The sequence below is a fragment of the Chinchilla lanigera genome, unplaced genomic scaffold (genome assembly GCF_000276665.1).
Source record: "Chinchilla lanigera isolate Chin_1 unplaced genomic scaffold, ChiLan1.0 scaffold00033, whole genome shotgun sequence".
NCBI lineage: Eukaryota > Metazoa > Chordata > Mammalia > Rodentia > Chinchillidae > Chinchilla > Chinchilla lanigera.
This window is the reverse complement of record NW_004955434.1, coordinates 3,970,276-3,986,349: the sequence shown is the minus strand read 5'-3', so window position 1 is coordinate 3,986,349 and position 16,074 is coordinate 3,970,276. Positions and strand designations below refer to the sequence as shown.

The 16,074-nt window shown below is 45.3% G+C and overlaps 1 protein-coding gene and 1 pseudogene across 1 annotated transcript in view; both read left to right on the top strand.

Annotated features, from left to right (window-relative positions):
• Positions 1-3,125, top strand: part of Fxn (frataxin) — a 25,100-nt gene extending 21,975 nt beyond the window's left edge. Inside the window, exon 5 of the mRNA XM_005388574.2 lies at positions 1,829-3,125. Coding sequence (XP_005388631.1) covers positions 1,829-1,979 — 151 coding nt within the window. The 3' untranslated portion in view covers positions 1,980-3,125. The remainder of the gene's footprint in view (positions 1-1,828) is intronic.
• Positions 3,126-3,134: 9 nt separating this feature from the next.
• On the top strand, positions 3,135-4,194 carry LOC102008140 (annotated as a pseudogene).
• Positions 4,195-16,074: the final 11,880 nt, after the last annotated feature.

The following is a 16,074-nucleotide window of genomic DNA, read 5'->3' as shown; positions in this document are numbered from 1 at the left end:
ACAATTTTCTTATCCAATCCTCAGTGGATGGACATTTGGGTTGCTTCCACAATTTAGCAATTACAAATTTTGCTGCTATGAACATAGGTGCACATATATCACTGTGATATGATGTTTCTAAACTTTTATATGAATAAAAAAAAAAATACAGCATACTGTCAGTACTGTATTACATTACTATGGCAACTAACTTATAAGGAGAGCCAATTCATTTCGCTCAGAGTTCTGAAGTATCACAGCCCAAGGTTGGGCTGGCAGGAGCAGATATGCTGCAGTCTCTTGTAAGAGTGGCACATCACACCGGAATCATGTGAGGGGGTGACAGTCGCATCTCAAGCCACGTACGGGCTAGGTAGGGTCCCATGGTTTCTTTCATGGATGTACCCCACTCAGTTGAGGGTGTCCCACTGGACCTCTTCTCTTCAGGTGACACAGTACCACCTTCCTGGGGACCCCGCCTTTCCACACAGACCTTCGGGACACGCATCCAACCCTTAATACCCAGCGTTCCCACAGTAAAGTCCATGTGCCATTTTTTTTTTAACTAAATGAGCTCAAGGCAGATGAATTAGCCCATCAAGCTCTATTCCATGAATTTCAACTTTTATTTTTGTCATTTTGAGACAGGGTCTCCCTATGCAGTTCAGGCTGGCCTTGAGCTCACTTTGTAGCCCAGGCTGGTCTCAAACTTGGGGCAATCCACCTTCCTCAGCCTCCCGAGGGCTAGGATCACAGACGTGCACCCCCACACCGGGTTTAAATTTTAATTTTAAAAGGTTTTTAAAAAAATAATAATTTAGGTGGCTGCCAAGGCCTGGGAGAGAATTGGGAGTGAATGACAGTGTAGGGAAGCCATTGTCAGTCACATCAGTGGCACAAGAATGGTCATGATTTCGCCAGGCATGGTGGCGCACGCCTGTAATCCCAGCACTCAGGAGGCTGAGGCAAGAGGATCACTGTGAGTTTGAGGCCAGCCTGGGCTGCACAGTGAGTTCAAGGTCAGCCTAAACTATATAGTGAGACTCTGTCTAAAAAAAAAAGAATGGTCATGATTTCATAAACACTACTCCAAGACAGCAGATTGCATATGGAAGGTAGGAAAAGTGAGAAATCAGAAGGTGATGTACAGAAACTTTTTTTTTTTTTGTCTTTTGTGAGACAGGATCTCGCTGTGTAGTTCAGTCTGGCCTTGAGCTCACTTTGTAGCCCAGGCTGGTCTCAAACTCACAATGATCCTCCCGCCTCAGCCTCCCAGGTGCTAGGATTACAGGCATGCACCACCACGCCCAGCCAGAAACTCATTTTTAAGAAGGGTGGAATGATTTTCTTTGCAGAGTCTGTGTTACTTTACCACTGTGTGAGAAAATAAACTCCAAAGGGGAACATTTACTTGGCTTATAGTTTTAGAGACTTCAGTCCAGGGTTGCATAGTGAGGTAGACCATCATGGTAGGGAGCGCATGGCAGAGGAGCCTGCTCATCTCATGAAGGCAAAGAGAGAGAGAAGACAAGCTCAGATCCCAGTGTCTCCTCAAGGGCATGCGCCTAGTGACCTAGCTCCCTTCCACCAGGCCTCACCTCCTGAAGGTCCCACCACCCTCCCAGCAGTAACCCTGGATCGTGACCAAGTACATGGCCTTTGAGGGACATTAAAGATCCAAACCATAAGGGTCAGGGATGTGGCTCAGCAGAGCAGCACCTGCCTGGCAAGGCCCTGAGTTTGATTCCGGATACCAAAAAAAAAAAAAAAAAGATCCAAGCCATAACACATAACATAGTGGTTCTCAGACTGTCCTCATGGACTTACCATGCATTTGTCTGTCTTCCAGTGGACCCAAGCGCTATGACTGGACCGGGAAAAACTGGGTGTACTCCCACGATGGCATGTCCCTCCACGAGCTGCTGGCCACAGAGCTGACCGAAGCCTTGAAAACCAAACTGGACTTGTCTTCCTTGGCCTATTCTGGAAAATGCACTTGATGTCCTGCCCAGTTTTAAAGACATTAAATCCTGTGGAGCCGGGATCCCAGCTTCCTTCTGCAGCCGAGTGTCTGTTTTTTTCCATTCCTGCTTTTGAGGGCAGTCACAGAATGTGTAAGGCCCTGTGAGGAAAACGTGTTAACATCCACCCTGCCCCAGAATCTGGTTTTTAATTTCTCCAGCATTTTTTTGGAATTGTCTCATTACCTCCCTCACGTGCTACTTCTCATCTTCTATAATGCCTTATTACCATACCTTAGTACAGTAATTACCTTACAAAAAGAAAACAAGAAAGAAAAATCCCAGGAGAAGTGACTTGTCTTCATTCTTCGAAGGATTAACTGCAAAAGCCGCAGGAAGAGCAGGTGGCCGCACTCACCATTCTGTCTGAACCTGAGGCTCACGGAACTGAGTCTCTTCCAAAGCATTTTGCTTCTGAGCCCTTTGGCATTGTCAAAAGAAACTCAAAGCTCATTCCCCCTGTGTGCTTTCGACTGTCAGGATATCCGTGCGCACGCGCGCGCGCGCACACACACACACACACACACACACACACACACACACAGCCTGGTGTGCGCATACATGTATATATATTTTTTTCTTAATTTAAAGTTTAGAATCAGCTGCTGTACTACAGGTTTGAAACCCCCAAAGACAAGAAAGAAAAGTTTTTTGCTGTGAGCAGAAGGATGTAACAGAAGCAGTGTTGTGAAGCTGAGGAGGTGCTGTATAAGCGCGAAAGGACAAACACAAAGGAGATACTCCTATTCATAAAGAGCAGTGGTCCCGGGCTATACTCCAGCCTGAAACAGGTCTGCGTGTGCTCACATCCCCAAAGTCCCTAGACCTCTGCTTTCTCATCTGTTAAGAATAGACTGTAATTGATTCTCAACATTCAGAGGTCCTGTCTGCAACCCAGGGGGCCAGCTTTAATTCCCACTAGGTAGTTGAAGGAATGATCGTAATCAGTTTGTTAAGCAATAAAGTAAATATGTTGTCGCAGTACTAAGCTGCTGGAATTTTGGCTGAAGTCCTGTAAAATACTAGCTGTCCTTCATTCTGCCCTCACTGTGTTAAGCCTACCACACTGCATTACTGGGTTTTAAATTATACACAAAGCAAAAAGATTCCAGAGCATAAAACTGACCTAGAGTTATGGTGATTTGGTTTGGTTTGGTTTTGAGGTGGCAGTGGGGATTGAACCCAGCACCTCTGTACTGAGCTACCTCCCTAGCTTTTTTTTTTTTTTTTTTTAGACACATTCTTGCAAAGTTGCCCAGGCTGGTCTTGAACTTTCAATCTCCTGCCTCAGCCTCCAAATTGCTAGGATTCCAGGTATACCACCATGCCTGACTTGATCTTTTATTGTCTTGCTAAGGAAAAGGTTTAGGAGCTAGGGATAGAACTCACTGGTAGAATGCTTTCTTATTGAAAAAAAGAAAGATTAATGACAAGTCTATGTAAATGTGTAGGAAGGCTTTTACAATGGATAAATCACACACATTCCATCATAGGAAAAAAAAAAAAAAACCTCAACAATAGAGCAGTATAAACAAATGTTAATGGGTACTAAAGTATTTCCTTTCCTCAGAAATAAAATGATTTCATGGAAATTTTTGAGGGTGGTGAGTTCTAGGAGACAATAAATAAAACCACATATGCACATGCAGGTGTGCACTTGAGTGTGCTTGTTCGCGTGCTTGTGTCTTGCTTCTGGTGAAATTTACTTGCCCCTCACCTGCTTGGACAACAGGATCCTCGAGTGTGCAGTGAGGCCATCTTGAGGTGGAATAAAGCAGCCAGCGGCCCAGGGTCAGGAGGAGCAGCAAGATGGCGTCTGCCAGCAGGGTCACACAGGAAGTCCAGTCACATACGCTTTAATAGGTTCCCTGACAGAAGATTCAGTGCTAAATCCAGTGTATCAGAAGCTTTGAGCTCAGCAGGGATGCCATCTCACTCTTCTGTAATGTCACAGTATTCTCAGGGGAGTAAGTCACCAGAGTTGCTAATGCATCCACATCCCCCGGACATTGCAGAAATAATAAAAATGCTACCTTACATCTCAAGAGGAAATGGAGTTTATCCAACGTGCAGGTCCAGAATAATGATTGTGGCTGCTGATTGTCATCACACAAAAGAACTACTTTATGCCCAGCATGGTGGCACTTGCCTGTGATCCTGGCACTTGGGAGGCTGAGGCAGAAGAATCGCCATGAGTTCCAGGCTAGTGTAGGCTACATAAGGGAGTTCAAGGCCAGCCTGTACTACATACTGAGACTGTGGGGGTGGGGGGATTATTGGCCGGGCATGGTGGTGCACACCTGTAATCCCAGTGCTCATGAGGCTGAGGCAGGAGGATCATTGCAAGTTCAAGACCAGCCTGGGCTATAAAATGAGATCAAGGCCAGCCTGAACTGCATAGGGAGATCCTATCTCAAAAAGACAAAAAAAATCATCTGTACAATAAAGGACTTCCAAAATGACATAGGAAAAGTTGTATGTTAATCTTAATAAATATTCTGCAAAAAGAAAAAAGTATAGAAAATTTAAATGGATACATGTATCTTGTAATTCCTGTATCTCGGTCAGCTTCTCCATAAGCTTACTAATTGTTTATATACTTTATACTTATTAAAATATACATTTGAAAAACAAAGCAGTCAAGGAACCTGTTAATTTCCCCTCAGACCACCCATTCAGGCTTTTTCACTTCTACTTTACATACAGCCCTAGCGATTGCGTTATCAGCTCTACAAGCCCTAGGAAGAGCTCCAGGAAGGAAAAGGACTTTAAGCACATGAACAGCAGGTAGAAAAAGAATCAGAATCACATGCTGAAGAGCAAACTGGAAACAGCACAGCGTGGGCCAGTAGCCGCACACCTCAGTCCTGAGCGTGCTTCCTGCTCACCAGTGGTTTAGTCCAGTCACCCTGCTAAGGATGAGTTTTGAGGATAAAGTTGCTAAGTACTCAGTGTAATATGAAAGAGGCAAAGAAATGCAACTATAATTTTAGAAAGAGAGTATGTGTGTGTGTGTTTTGGGGGGTTGTTATTTTAAATATGATAATGCCGTGTTTTGCTTTTATGGTAGTGGGTATTGAACCCAAGGCCTTTACACTGAGCTATAGCTCCAGTCCTTACCTTCTTTATTTTGTCACAGGGTCTTACTAAGTAAGTACACACACTGAGCTCGAACTTGTGACCCTCTTGCTTCAGCCTCCCAAGTGCTGTGCGCCACCACACCTGGGTAATGTTTAGCCTCTAGTGGCAAGACCCTCAGCCATATAGGAAATAAAACTATTTAGAATGACATGGCGTCTCAGAATTACAGAGGGAAATGTAAAAGAAAATCTGAGTGTTACAGCTTATAGCTAGGTGTCCCCCCCAAAACCTCGTGCTCATAGACGGACTTTGGGGAATTACTGGATCATGATGGTTGTGTGATATTGGATTAAAGGTGTGTGATAACTGGATTACTCCCCTGATCTGTTTACCAAAGCTCTGGATGTGGATAATGGGAAGGCCCACTCGGGTGTAGGTGGCACCAACCAATAGGCTTGTAGCCTAGATGGAATGAAGAGGGAAAGGAGGACTCCCTATCTGCTACTTCCTGCCTGCCCTACCATGGGCTGTTTCCCCTTTTCCATGCCCCTCTGCCATGCTGCCCTGCCTTGGAAACAGTGACCTATGGACTGAGCCAAAATAAACTTTTCCTCCTTTAACTAGTGGGTATTGGGTGTTTTGTCCCAGCAACAAGTAAATAACTAAGACACAGAGTTTTATTGTTGTTTGAGGTTTTTGTTTTGTTTACATTGAACCCAAAGCCTTGTGCATGCTAAATATGAATTCTACCTGAGTTATAACTTGGTGTTCTACCACTGAGTTTTTAAATTACTGTATAACTTTTTTCTTTTTAGTACTAGAGATTGAACCCAGGGCCTCATACATACTAGGTAAGCACTCTACCACTAAAATACATCCCCAGTCACTTTTTATTTTTTATTTTGAGACAGGGTCTTCCTAATTTGCTCAGGCTAGCCTCAAACTTGCAATTCCCCTGAGAACACAGGTATGTGCCACTATGCCTGGCTTTTAATCCACACTTTAAAAATGTAACCCATACTTCTCTGCCACTTACTTGCTTACTGACATTAGCCTCAGTCTTCTTATCTGTAAAATGGAGACCTGCAATATGTTGTACCTGGGCTACATGCAAACCATAGTTCTGATATGAGAGATTCTCAATACAATTGTTACTGTCCTGTGCATAGAATATTTTTTAAAATTCAAATTGGGGACTTTCCTTCATTTTTATTTATGTTATCCTCAAACGAACTTGGGCAGAAAGCTCATTTTGCTTACCTCATGATAGACTCTTTCCTAGCCACCTTCTCTGCCCTGTCATGCTTATATTTTATTCAACCTTTTGTATCCATTCTACACCTACTTAAACCAACTGTAAATCCAATAGTTTGTATTAAGTAGGTTTGCAGTATGCCTGCTTAGCGACAAATTCTGATGAACCCCATTGGCACCTCCAAAGGAAGACCCATGTCTGTAAAGATGAAGTGCATGTGGATTGATGATCCAGGTTGCCAGGGGAAACTGGCTTCCTCCTTCCAAGGTACACACAAAGATTAAAGCAGTTTAGTTCATGTCCAGTAGAATTCTTGGCATGGATGTATCTTTTGCAGACTGAAACAGCTGCGTGACAGAGAAGGAAAAGGAGAAGGAGGGTCAGAGTTATGACACTTCATATAAATTTACACTGCTTTTCCAAACAACTTCATGACTGTCTTTCTGCATACAGTTAGAGTAAGAAATGCCTTCAGATCCTTGGTTTGACTTAATTAGCCGGCATCCTGAGAGTACGTTCTAAGATCCTGATTAATGGCCCCTTTGGAATGTCTGAAATGGAACTCATTTTTATCCCTGTGTCAGCTACAGAGACAAAATCCAAGCTCAAATATTCTATCTTTATCGCTGTATCATTTAAGAAATAGGATCCATCAGAACAGATTTACTGGACTGTTTATGAGCTGAAGATTTATTCAGACTGTTGAGAAAAACACCTGCACCCAGCAGCAACATTGGCTCCAAGCCTTTTTTTCTACCGTGAAAAGTCAGCGCTGTTTTCTTCTACAGTGAAGAGAAAAGTCAGAGCTCTGAGGCTCCTTTCAAGAACAAAGGCTCGGGAAGACAGGGCTCTGCCATCCACTTGCACTCTACGACCTGTGGGGACAGTAGTGGTGCCACGTCTTTTTTTCTTGTCCTCTCTTTCACAGGATTTGCTACAGAATTGCTTGAGTGTGAATTCAGTGAAATGCTAGACCAAGAAGCTGTACTTAAGACTTTGTGTTTAGAAGGATTTTGCTCCCGGCTTTATTTTATAAGTGCTGCAATATTCAACAGGCAGTCATTTTTCACCATCTTTGGCATGTCTAAGACAAGACAGAAAAAGTTAAAATCTAAAGAATTAGATAGCTAAAAATAGGGGGTCAGCTGGTCATGGTGGCGCCCACCCGTAATCCCAGCACTCTGAGAGGCTGAAGCAGGAGGATCATAAGTTTCAGGCCAGCCTGAGCAGTTTACTGACTTGGCAAGACCCTGCCATAAAAAAAGGCTGGGGTGGGGCTGGGGATTTAGCTCAGCGGCACAACGCCTGCCTGGCAAGGGCAAGGTAGTGAGTTCGATCCCCAGTACCGGAAAAAAAAAAAAAAAAAAACAGGCTGGGGATGTAGGTAAACACAGAAGGCCCTGGGTTCAATCCCCAGTACCACAAAGAAACAAAAAATAAATATAAAAGGGAAGGGGAGGGGCCTGAATATTTAAAAATTCCTCCTGTGCACAGATCTTGAGTTAAAATCTCTTTCATCGGCTAAAAGAACTGTTTTGAGTCAGAAATGCCGTATTTTATAAGCACGGAGACTCAGCTTGGACTTGAGCAGTGAAGATTTCCAGGCAACGCACGAACGCCCGCTTCCGCCATTCACTTGGCCCGTGCTGGCGCGTGTCCTACTTGGCTTGTGAAAACTTTATAAATATCTCTGAAACCCGAACTCCCAGTTCTCAGAAGCCAGTTGTCTTAATCTGATTCTTAATACTTTTGTAAACAAATAAAAATGTTCTCAGCAAGATTGCACACTTGCGGGGCGTGGTGGCGCACACCTGTAATCTCAGCACTTGGGAGGCTGAAGCAGGAGGATCGTTGCAAGTTTGAGACCAACTGGGCTACAAAGTGAGCTCAAGGCCAGCCTGAACTGCATAGGGAGACCCTGTCCCAAAACGACCAAAAAAAAAAAAAAAAAGATTGCATACTTACACATCTGTTGCCTGTAGATGAACACGGAGAGACCGAGTGCGGCTATAAAGTAAACACCTGATGAGGCGGCTGTGAAAAAACGCCTGGCAGGCCACACAGGTGACCACTGGGCCACGGCAACCTCAGGAGAGCACGAGTGCAGCACCTGCTGATGGGCTGAAGCCACCTTTCCTTGGCCTCTGCCTCATCTACTAAGCCAGCTCGTTTGGTCCGTAGGAGCAACGTGCCGCACCTGCTCAGGCAGGGACACCACTGGAAGCTGCGAAGCTCACAGAGGAGTCTCAGCCCAGCTGACGTCTCTCCAGCTCCTCGTAGGTGCCAGGGGCTGGGGAGGGCACAAGTTGAAGCTACTAAAAGCAGACCCCGTGACAGGCCTTCCTCTGAGGACTGTGGGAAGCAGTCACTTCCTCTCCAGCAGAAGTGCCACTTCCCTGGGGCTTTGTCACTTTCCTGAAGCGCTGACCCAGGGCCAGCCGGGACAGCCTCGTTTATACCACCAGCATGATAGTGTGCTCTGGAATGCCACATCCCAAACTCAAACGTTTCTGGTTTGTTTTTTTTTTTTGCTCTTTGTGGTACTGGGGATTGAACCTAAAGTTCACACTGAACTACATGCCCACGCCCTTTTTAATTTTTTTTTTTATTATTGTGAGACAGGGTCTTACTAAGTTGTTCAGACTGGGCTCAAACTTGTGATCCACCTGCCTCAGCCTCCCAGAGTGCTGGGATGGATTACAGGTGTGCACCACCATACCCAGCTGACCTCCAAGTTTTTAGCCCCCGTTTCTGCCATGTTATGCTAGTTGAGTTTATGTCAAAGGAAAGTAGCTTACGTAAACCCTTAAGAGAAAGAAAAACTTTTAAATCTCCAATGTTCAAAGCAATAGAACCTGATAAATTTAGCATTAGGATTGCTATGTAAGGCTGTCGGGCCTGTGCACTGCACAATTCAGATACCACTAGCTACAGATAGATTGCAATAGCTTTCATGTGATGTGAACATACTGATCCTGTAACCAATCTCGCAAAGTGGAATTTAAAAGTTAAACTTTTTTCCTTTGGAAATCAATGGTCTCTCCAAAATTCCTCGGACCTAAACACGCCCCTCCCCGCAGCCTCTCCTCAGCCCAAATGAGTGGACAGAATAGGCGCAGGCTGGTACCAGGGTACAAGTGCAGTTTCATCCCCTGAGCAAGCGGGGAGAGGTCCTGGTCCAGGGACGACACAGCCGTCCTTCCATTCCCTCCCCACTGTCCCTCGCTATAAACTTGCCTGCGGTGAGGTGGTGATTTCAGCAAATGAGTCCTCCAGCTCCTCAGAGCCAGCTTTGAAGAAATTCTTTTTCATTTCTTCCCACAATATATGGCTCCTTTGATTTGGTCAGCAGTGAACCTGTCCCCGTGGACCTAAGTGGCTGCACGGTCCTGCTAGGATTCGCCTTGCCTGCTGTCAGCGTCCTGCAGGGATTCACCGAGACCAGGTCCTCATTCTGGCCCCACGAGCTCCTTGCTCCCGCCCTCCCGCCACCCACCTGCTCTGGGCCTCCGGAGTAAGTCTTCAAGGGGACACGCAGTTCCTCAGCCCGAGCCCTGAGCAGCACCAGGTCGGACCCCACCAACCTCCAGATTCTGAGTGGAAATGAGCTGCTGACCACTGACCCCGCCCTGAGGCTCTGCCCCTCCACCACCCGGCCACCCCAGTTTCAGATCCCCAATCCCCTAACCGATTCTGAGTTGCACCACTGCGAGACTCGGCCGGCGTTGTTTTCCGCCATCTTGGTTTGTGTGCACCTCCTTTCCACCTCCCTTCCTTGTGGTTGCGTGTCAGCGCTCCCTTGGGTTTTTGTTTGTTTGTTTGTTTTACCAGTACCGGGGAATCGAACTCACTACCTCGCGCTTGCCAGGCAGGCGCTGTGCCGCTGAGCTAAATCCCCAACCCCCTTCCTTGGGTACTCTGATGTAAATTCTTCTGCCACTTGCTGCCCTTTTAAAATCTGTTGGTTTTTTTTTTTTCCTTTTCTTTTCTCTCTCTTTCCCTTTGTCCTTTTAATTGCTCCCTCCAGTAAAGTTTTCTTTCTAGTCAAGATTAACCAGAAAACTTGATGAGGCCCTTATTCTATTCTTTCCCCACCTACAGACCCCCTCTCCCCTATAACAGATCTCTCTCAGTGGGAAGGGGATCCAGAGATGGAGGAGAGAGGAGGGACAAGGCAAGGGGATGAAAAAAGCACTAAGACGTGTGTGTACATGCACTAACTCCCACAAGGAGTGAAATCATTCTGCACTGCAAATCCGTGCTCATAAGAGATAGAAACTGGAAAAGTGTGTAGTACCCAACAAGCTAAAAAAGAAATTTTAACAGTGTTAGCAGGACATGTATATTTTACAGGCCAGGAGTAGTGGTACATGCCTGTAATAGCACCAATCTTAGAAGCTGAGGCAGGAGGATTACCAGTTCAAGCCCAAGCTGGGTAATTTAGCAACTTAGCAAGACCTTGTCTCAAAATTTAAAAAATAAAATAAGGGCTGGGGATATAACTTAGTGTGAGGGTCCTGGCTTCAATTGCTAGTGCTGGAAAAAAAGTGTTAGCACATAACCAGATCTTTATCAACTCCTCCATCTTAGCCATTGTTTATTGTTAGTTAATAACACAATACAAAAGACTGGGTTTTAAATTTATTTTGGTTTTTTTTTGTTTTGATTTGGTTTTGTTTTTTGAGACAGAGTCTCATTATGTAGTCTACTGGTGAATCCTTGAACTCACTATGTAGCCCAGGCTGGCCTCGAACTCATGGTGATCCTCCTGCTTCAGCCTCTCTAGTGCTGGATTACAAGTGTGCACCACCACACATGGATTTTTTTGGTTTTTTGAGACAGGCTCTTTCTATGTAGTTCAGGCTGTCCTTAAACTTGCTGTGTAGCAGAGGCTGGCCTCAAACCTGTGGCCATCCTCCTGCCTCAGCCTCCCAAGTACTGGGATTGCAGTTATGTAACACCACGCGTGCCCAGACTTGGTAATTTTTAAGTAAAAGGTGCTTATTTTGGTTTAATGTTATGGAGAGCCAAAGCTAGGGCCCACATCTAGCAGTGGCCTTCTTTTTTTTTTTTCAGTGCTAGAGATTGAACCCAGGGCCTCAGGCATGCTAGGCAATGGTTAGGGTCTCCTTGCTGGCAGGATCCTATGGTACAGGTCCCTTGGTACAGGGTTTAGCTAGGCAAGACACAGGGAGGTGTGTATTTGGGTTCCTCTGGTCTCCCTTGCTCTCTGCCCCACCCCTTATATAGTGGTACCTAGGTTTACAAACTTAATTAGTTTTAGGATTTTGGGGAAGATGGCTGCATTTGTGTTTGTGCAGGGAAGATGGCCATGGTTGTGTTTGTCACCTGAGAATGGTTTCTTTTTTCTTTTTTTTTTTTTTTTTTTGGTACTGGGAATCAAACTCAGGACCTTACACTTGCCAGGCAGGTGCTTGTGCTGCTGAGCTATATCACAGGCCCATGTCACCTGATGTGAAGTTTGCGAATGGGAGCAAATTTTTGCTGACCACTTTTGTTTACTGAATTGTTTGCAAACAGAAGCATTGGAGAACTGAGGTATTACTCTGTGTGTGTGTGTGTGTGTGTGTGTGTGTGTGTGTTTGTGAGAGAGAGAAAGACAGACAGAGAGAAGAAGAAATAGCCACTAGGATTTGATCATCAGGGCTCAACTTGATGCCTTTATCTATTCCTAATCACCTTTTAAGGCCACATCTCTAAACACCAAACTCAAATTAAGTTTTCACTTTTCTGTGTGTGTGTGTGTGTGTGTGTGTGTGTGTGTGTGTGTGTCTGTGTGTGTTACTGGGGTTTGAACCCAAGGCCTTTATGCTGAGCTACATACCCACCCCTTTTTACTTTGAGACAGGTTATCACTAAATTGCTAATTTAGTCCGAGCCTGATGGCACATGCCTGTAATCCCAGCATTTGGGAGGCTGAGGCAGGAGAATCTTTGCGAGTTCGAGACCAGCCCAGGCTACAAAGTGAGCTCAAGGTCAGCCTGACTGCATAGCGAGAACCTGTCTCAAAAAGACAAAAAAAAATATTGCTGATTTGGCCAGACTGGGCATTAACTTGTGATCCTCCCGCCTCAGCCTCCCAGGGTGTTGGAATTAAAAACATGTACCACCATACCCAGCAAATTTTCACCTTTTTATAGTCCACAGTTAAAATTCAACATGATTCAGAAGAGATAAACTATATTCAAATTGTAACACACTCACAGGTTCGTATGTCCCATCTTCAACCTGCATAGAAGAAAGAAAAGCTACAAGGGCTGGGGATTTAGCTCAGCAACAAAGCGCCTGCCTGGCAAGCGCAAGGTCGTGAGTTCAGTTCCTGGTACCGGAGAAAAACAAAAAAAAAAAAAAAAAAAAAAAGAAAGAAAAGCTACATTCTCATCTCTCCTACAGAGCCATGTTGGGTACAGATGCCAGAAAGTTCTAGAAGAAATTTTGAGGCATTTTTTTTTACTTCTGATTTTTAGTAACTCAGAAAAGTGTGACTCTGTAAAATCAGTATATCAGCCTGAGATGAGAATTACTGTAGAAGAATAAGACAAATCTTCCCTTGCATAATGTTCTTCAATCTATGGGGTCATTTTACATAAAATATCTGATTTATTGTGTTAGAAGCAGTTCATGCTGACTTTAGGATAACTGATTATACATTTTCAGGAATTTCGTAAGCTAGTTATTATACACAGCTGTTAGAAAAAAATAAATTAGGTAAAACTACTAATTATATGAAAAACATGACAAGAGATACTCAAAACTGACTAATTCCTAATTATTTCATCACATGTATGTTCCCTATGCTCCTGAAATTAGTTGTCTATTGCACTCCTGTGTAGCAACACCATTTAAAGTTGTGGTGCTATGCACCTTTTCCCTTTTCCTCCCCAGAGACATCACTTTGGTAGGTTGAAGTCTACCACAGCACGAATACTCACACCACAGAAATTGGCAAATACAGGCCAGGCATGGTGGCACAGACCTGTAATCCCAGCACTCGGGAGGTTGAGGCAGGAGGAGCCATGAGTTAGAAGCCATCCTGGGCTACATCCTGCTCAGAAATTGTCAAACACTCCACCCTGGCCTTCCCGCTGCCCCAATATTTCTCCATGCCTTGCTGTCAGACACTTACCAGCACACTGTAACAGGGAGGTAAGGGTTGAGCTTGCTGATCCCCAATGGATAACTAAAAGCAACATTAACCTTGGCCATATCTGCCTTCATTTTTATATCTATCTCCTTTTTTACCTTAAAACTTTGAGTTGGATCCCTGCTCAGCTGTCATGTGAGTCACATGAAGAGTTTCACTGATATAAGGTGTATCAGCTCCAACTTTAACTAGCCTGGGCCATCCCCTTTCAAGATTGAGGAGGGCAAGATAAAATTTTCACAGACATCCAGTTGTCAGTTTTTATCACATCCAGTTCCAGACCCTCAGAAACAGTGCCTAGAAGTCTCCAACTTTAGAAGTTCTCAATCTGCACCTCAGATTTAAGAAAAATCAAAGCCTCACTGACCACCCCATGATGAGCTCATCCCCTAAGCAAGACTAATGACCCTGCAACAGAAACCGAGACGCCACCCCCTACACAGAAACCATCACCACAAAATGAGGAGCAAGTTATCCCCTCAAGGGCGCCAGCTATGCAAACCCCCAACCCTTTGCCTTTGAGCACAAAATCAGCAGGGCAGGGGTAAGTGGCTACTCAAACCTAAGTTACTGATGTCTGTTTTCCCCAAAAGGAGAAAGTTGAACAAAGTATTGGGAAGATCAAAAATGTGGGGGGCAAAGAGGCACTCTAAGCTCTACCTTGTTTACGCATGGCACCTACATGGTTCAGAGACTGGGTTAATAACGGATGCCAGGGCAGTCCCCAACCTGCGTGACTTTGGAGGGTGCCACTAGGGCATGTGTCCATGGGCCCCGGCCCCATGCATACATCAGCCCTCAGCATGAGCCCACCCCAGTGGGGCCCAGCAAGGGGCAGAGAGTTCCCAGCCTCAGCCCCTTGAGGTGTGTTGTGGGCCGCTCTGCTCATGGGGAGGGGAGGGCAGGTGGCTGGATGCGGGGCCAGCACTGGAGGTGGATGGCAACCCCACTAGTGACCTGGTATGACTCGCCCCCACCCCACATGGTGGGACACACTCAGAAGCTGCTCTGGAAAGGTGAGAACTTACTGAGGCCCCAGCTCTATTAATTTTTTTCTCACCCTCTAGCTCCCTGCCTCTCCTCAGAGATACAAAGCTGCCGAGACTAATCTTACCTCCTTGCTGGCTCACCAAGAAAGTGTTACCAGATTTTGGCACCCTGCAGAGTTTGTTTCCAAATTTTTGGTGTCCTCAAAAAGAATTGGACAAGATGTGAAAAACAGATAGTGAAGTTTTACATTTATTAAAGGTAGGGAGGGAATTATGCTCTGCAGAATGAAAGCAGAGCACTGAGTGAGGCTTACAGTGGCCATGAGGTTAATGGTGGGGGTCTTTGGTATCTCTCATCCCTCATCCTGACATCAGATCTAGGCTGTCCTATCAAAAACCTGCTTTGAGCCGGGCATGGTGGCACACACCCGTAATGCCAGTACTCAGGAGGCTGAGGCAGGAGGATCACTGTGAGTTTGAGGACAGCCTGGGCTGCAAAGTGAGTTCAAAGCCAGCCTCAACTACATAGTCAAACTTTGTCTCAAAAAGACAAAAACAAAAACAAAAAACAAAAATCTGCTTGATTTTACACCAAAAGAACTGGAGATAGCACTTTCTGATTGTTCCCAGGTGCGGGGCTTGGGAACTGTGCCCTGAGTTTCCATGAATGACAGCTCATGCCTGCTCATCCAGCTGGCGTGCTGTACCCTAATCTACTGAGAGAGCAGTAGCAGGCCCCTCTTTTCCCTCCCTTAGAATTTTTCACTAGTGTTTAAGAAAGTTGTATCTGGACCACTCTGTGACACCCCAGGTAGAGTTCCAGTGATACAAACAAGTAGAAAACCATCTGAGTCCTAAAGAGTGTTCTTTGTTGTAGTCCCAAGGAGTGAACCTGTCACTATGATGTGGAAAAATTCAACTTTCAAACTGCTAGGCGTCAAATGTGTTGAATTCATAGTCTCACGATATCCAGGAAGGAAGTCGTGAACCAAAGGAGGAAGTTAGGAGAGTTTTATTGGAACAAAGGAGAGGAACAGCTCCTGGGTTTCCAGGAGGGGTCCCAGGTGGGCGGCCACCTTTGTCAGGAGTAATTTATACAGCAGAATCACAATGTGGGTACAATGTGGGTCAAACTACTATCAACCTATAGGATTGCTGGGCTGGGTCTGAGGGTCCCCAAGGCTGCAATAAGGAACTTAACCCATCTCTTTAACAGAAGTACGTGAGTTCATTGACTCCTCTCAGAATTTTCAGGACCCGTCAGGAAAAGGGGTGTGAGAAGGCTTTATTAGAGGGAGTACAGACGCACTCCACAGCCGAGTGAGGGTGTGCAGAGAAAGAAGGCACACTACAGTTGGAACTCGGGATTCTTCTGTGCTTTGCGAAGTGGAAACCTGTGGAATTCTGCAGTCTATAGTCTGAGTCTTAGCATTAACATTAGTCCGAGTCTTGGTGGGTGGGAGATGATGGCCCATCCCTAGCGAGATAATGGTCTATTCCTAGGGGAAATGCCAAAAGGGTGGTCCTTTCCTGGGTGAAAGGGGACCATTTGCAAGTACAAAGGACTGGGCACACCCATTTGCA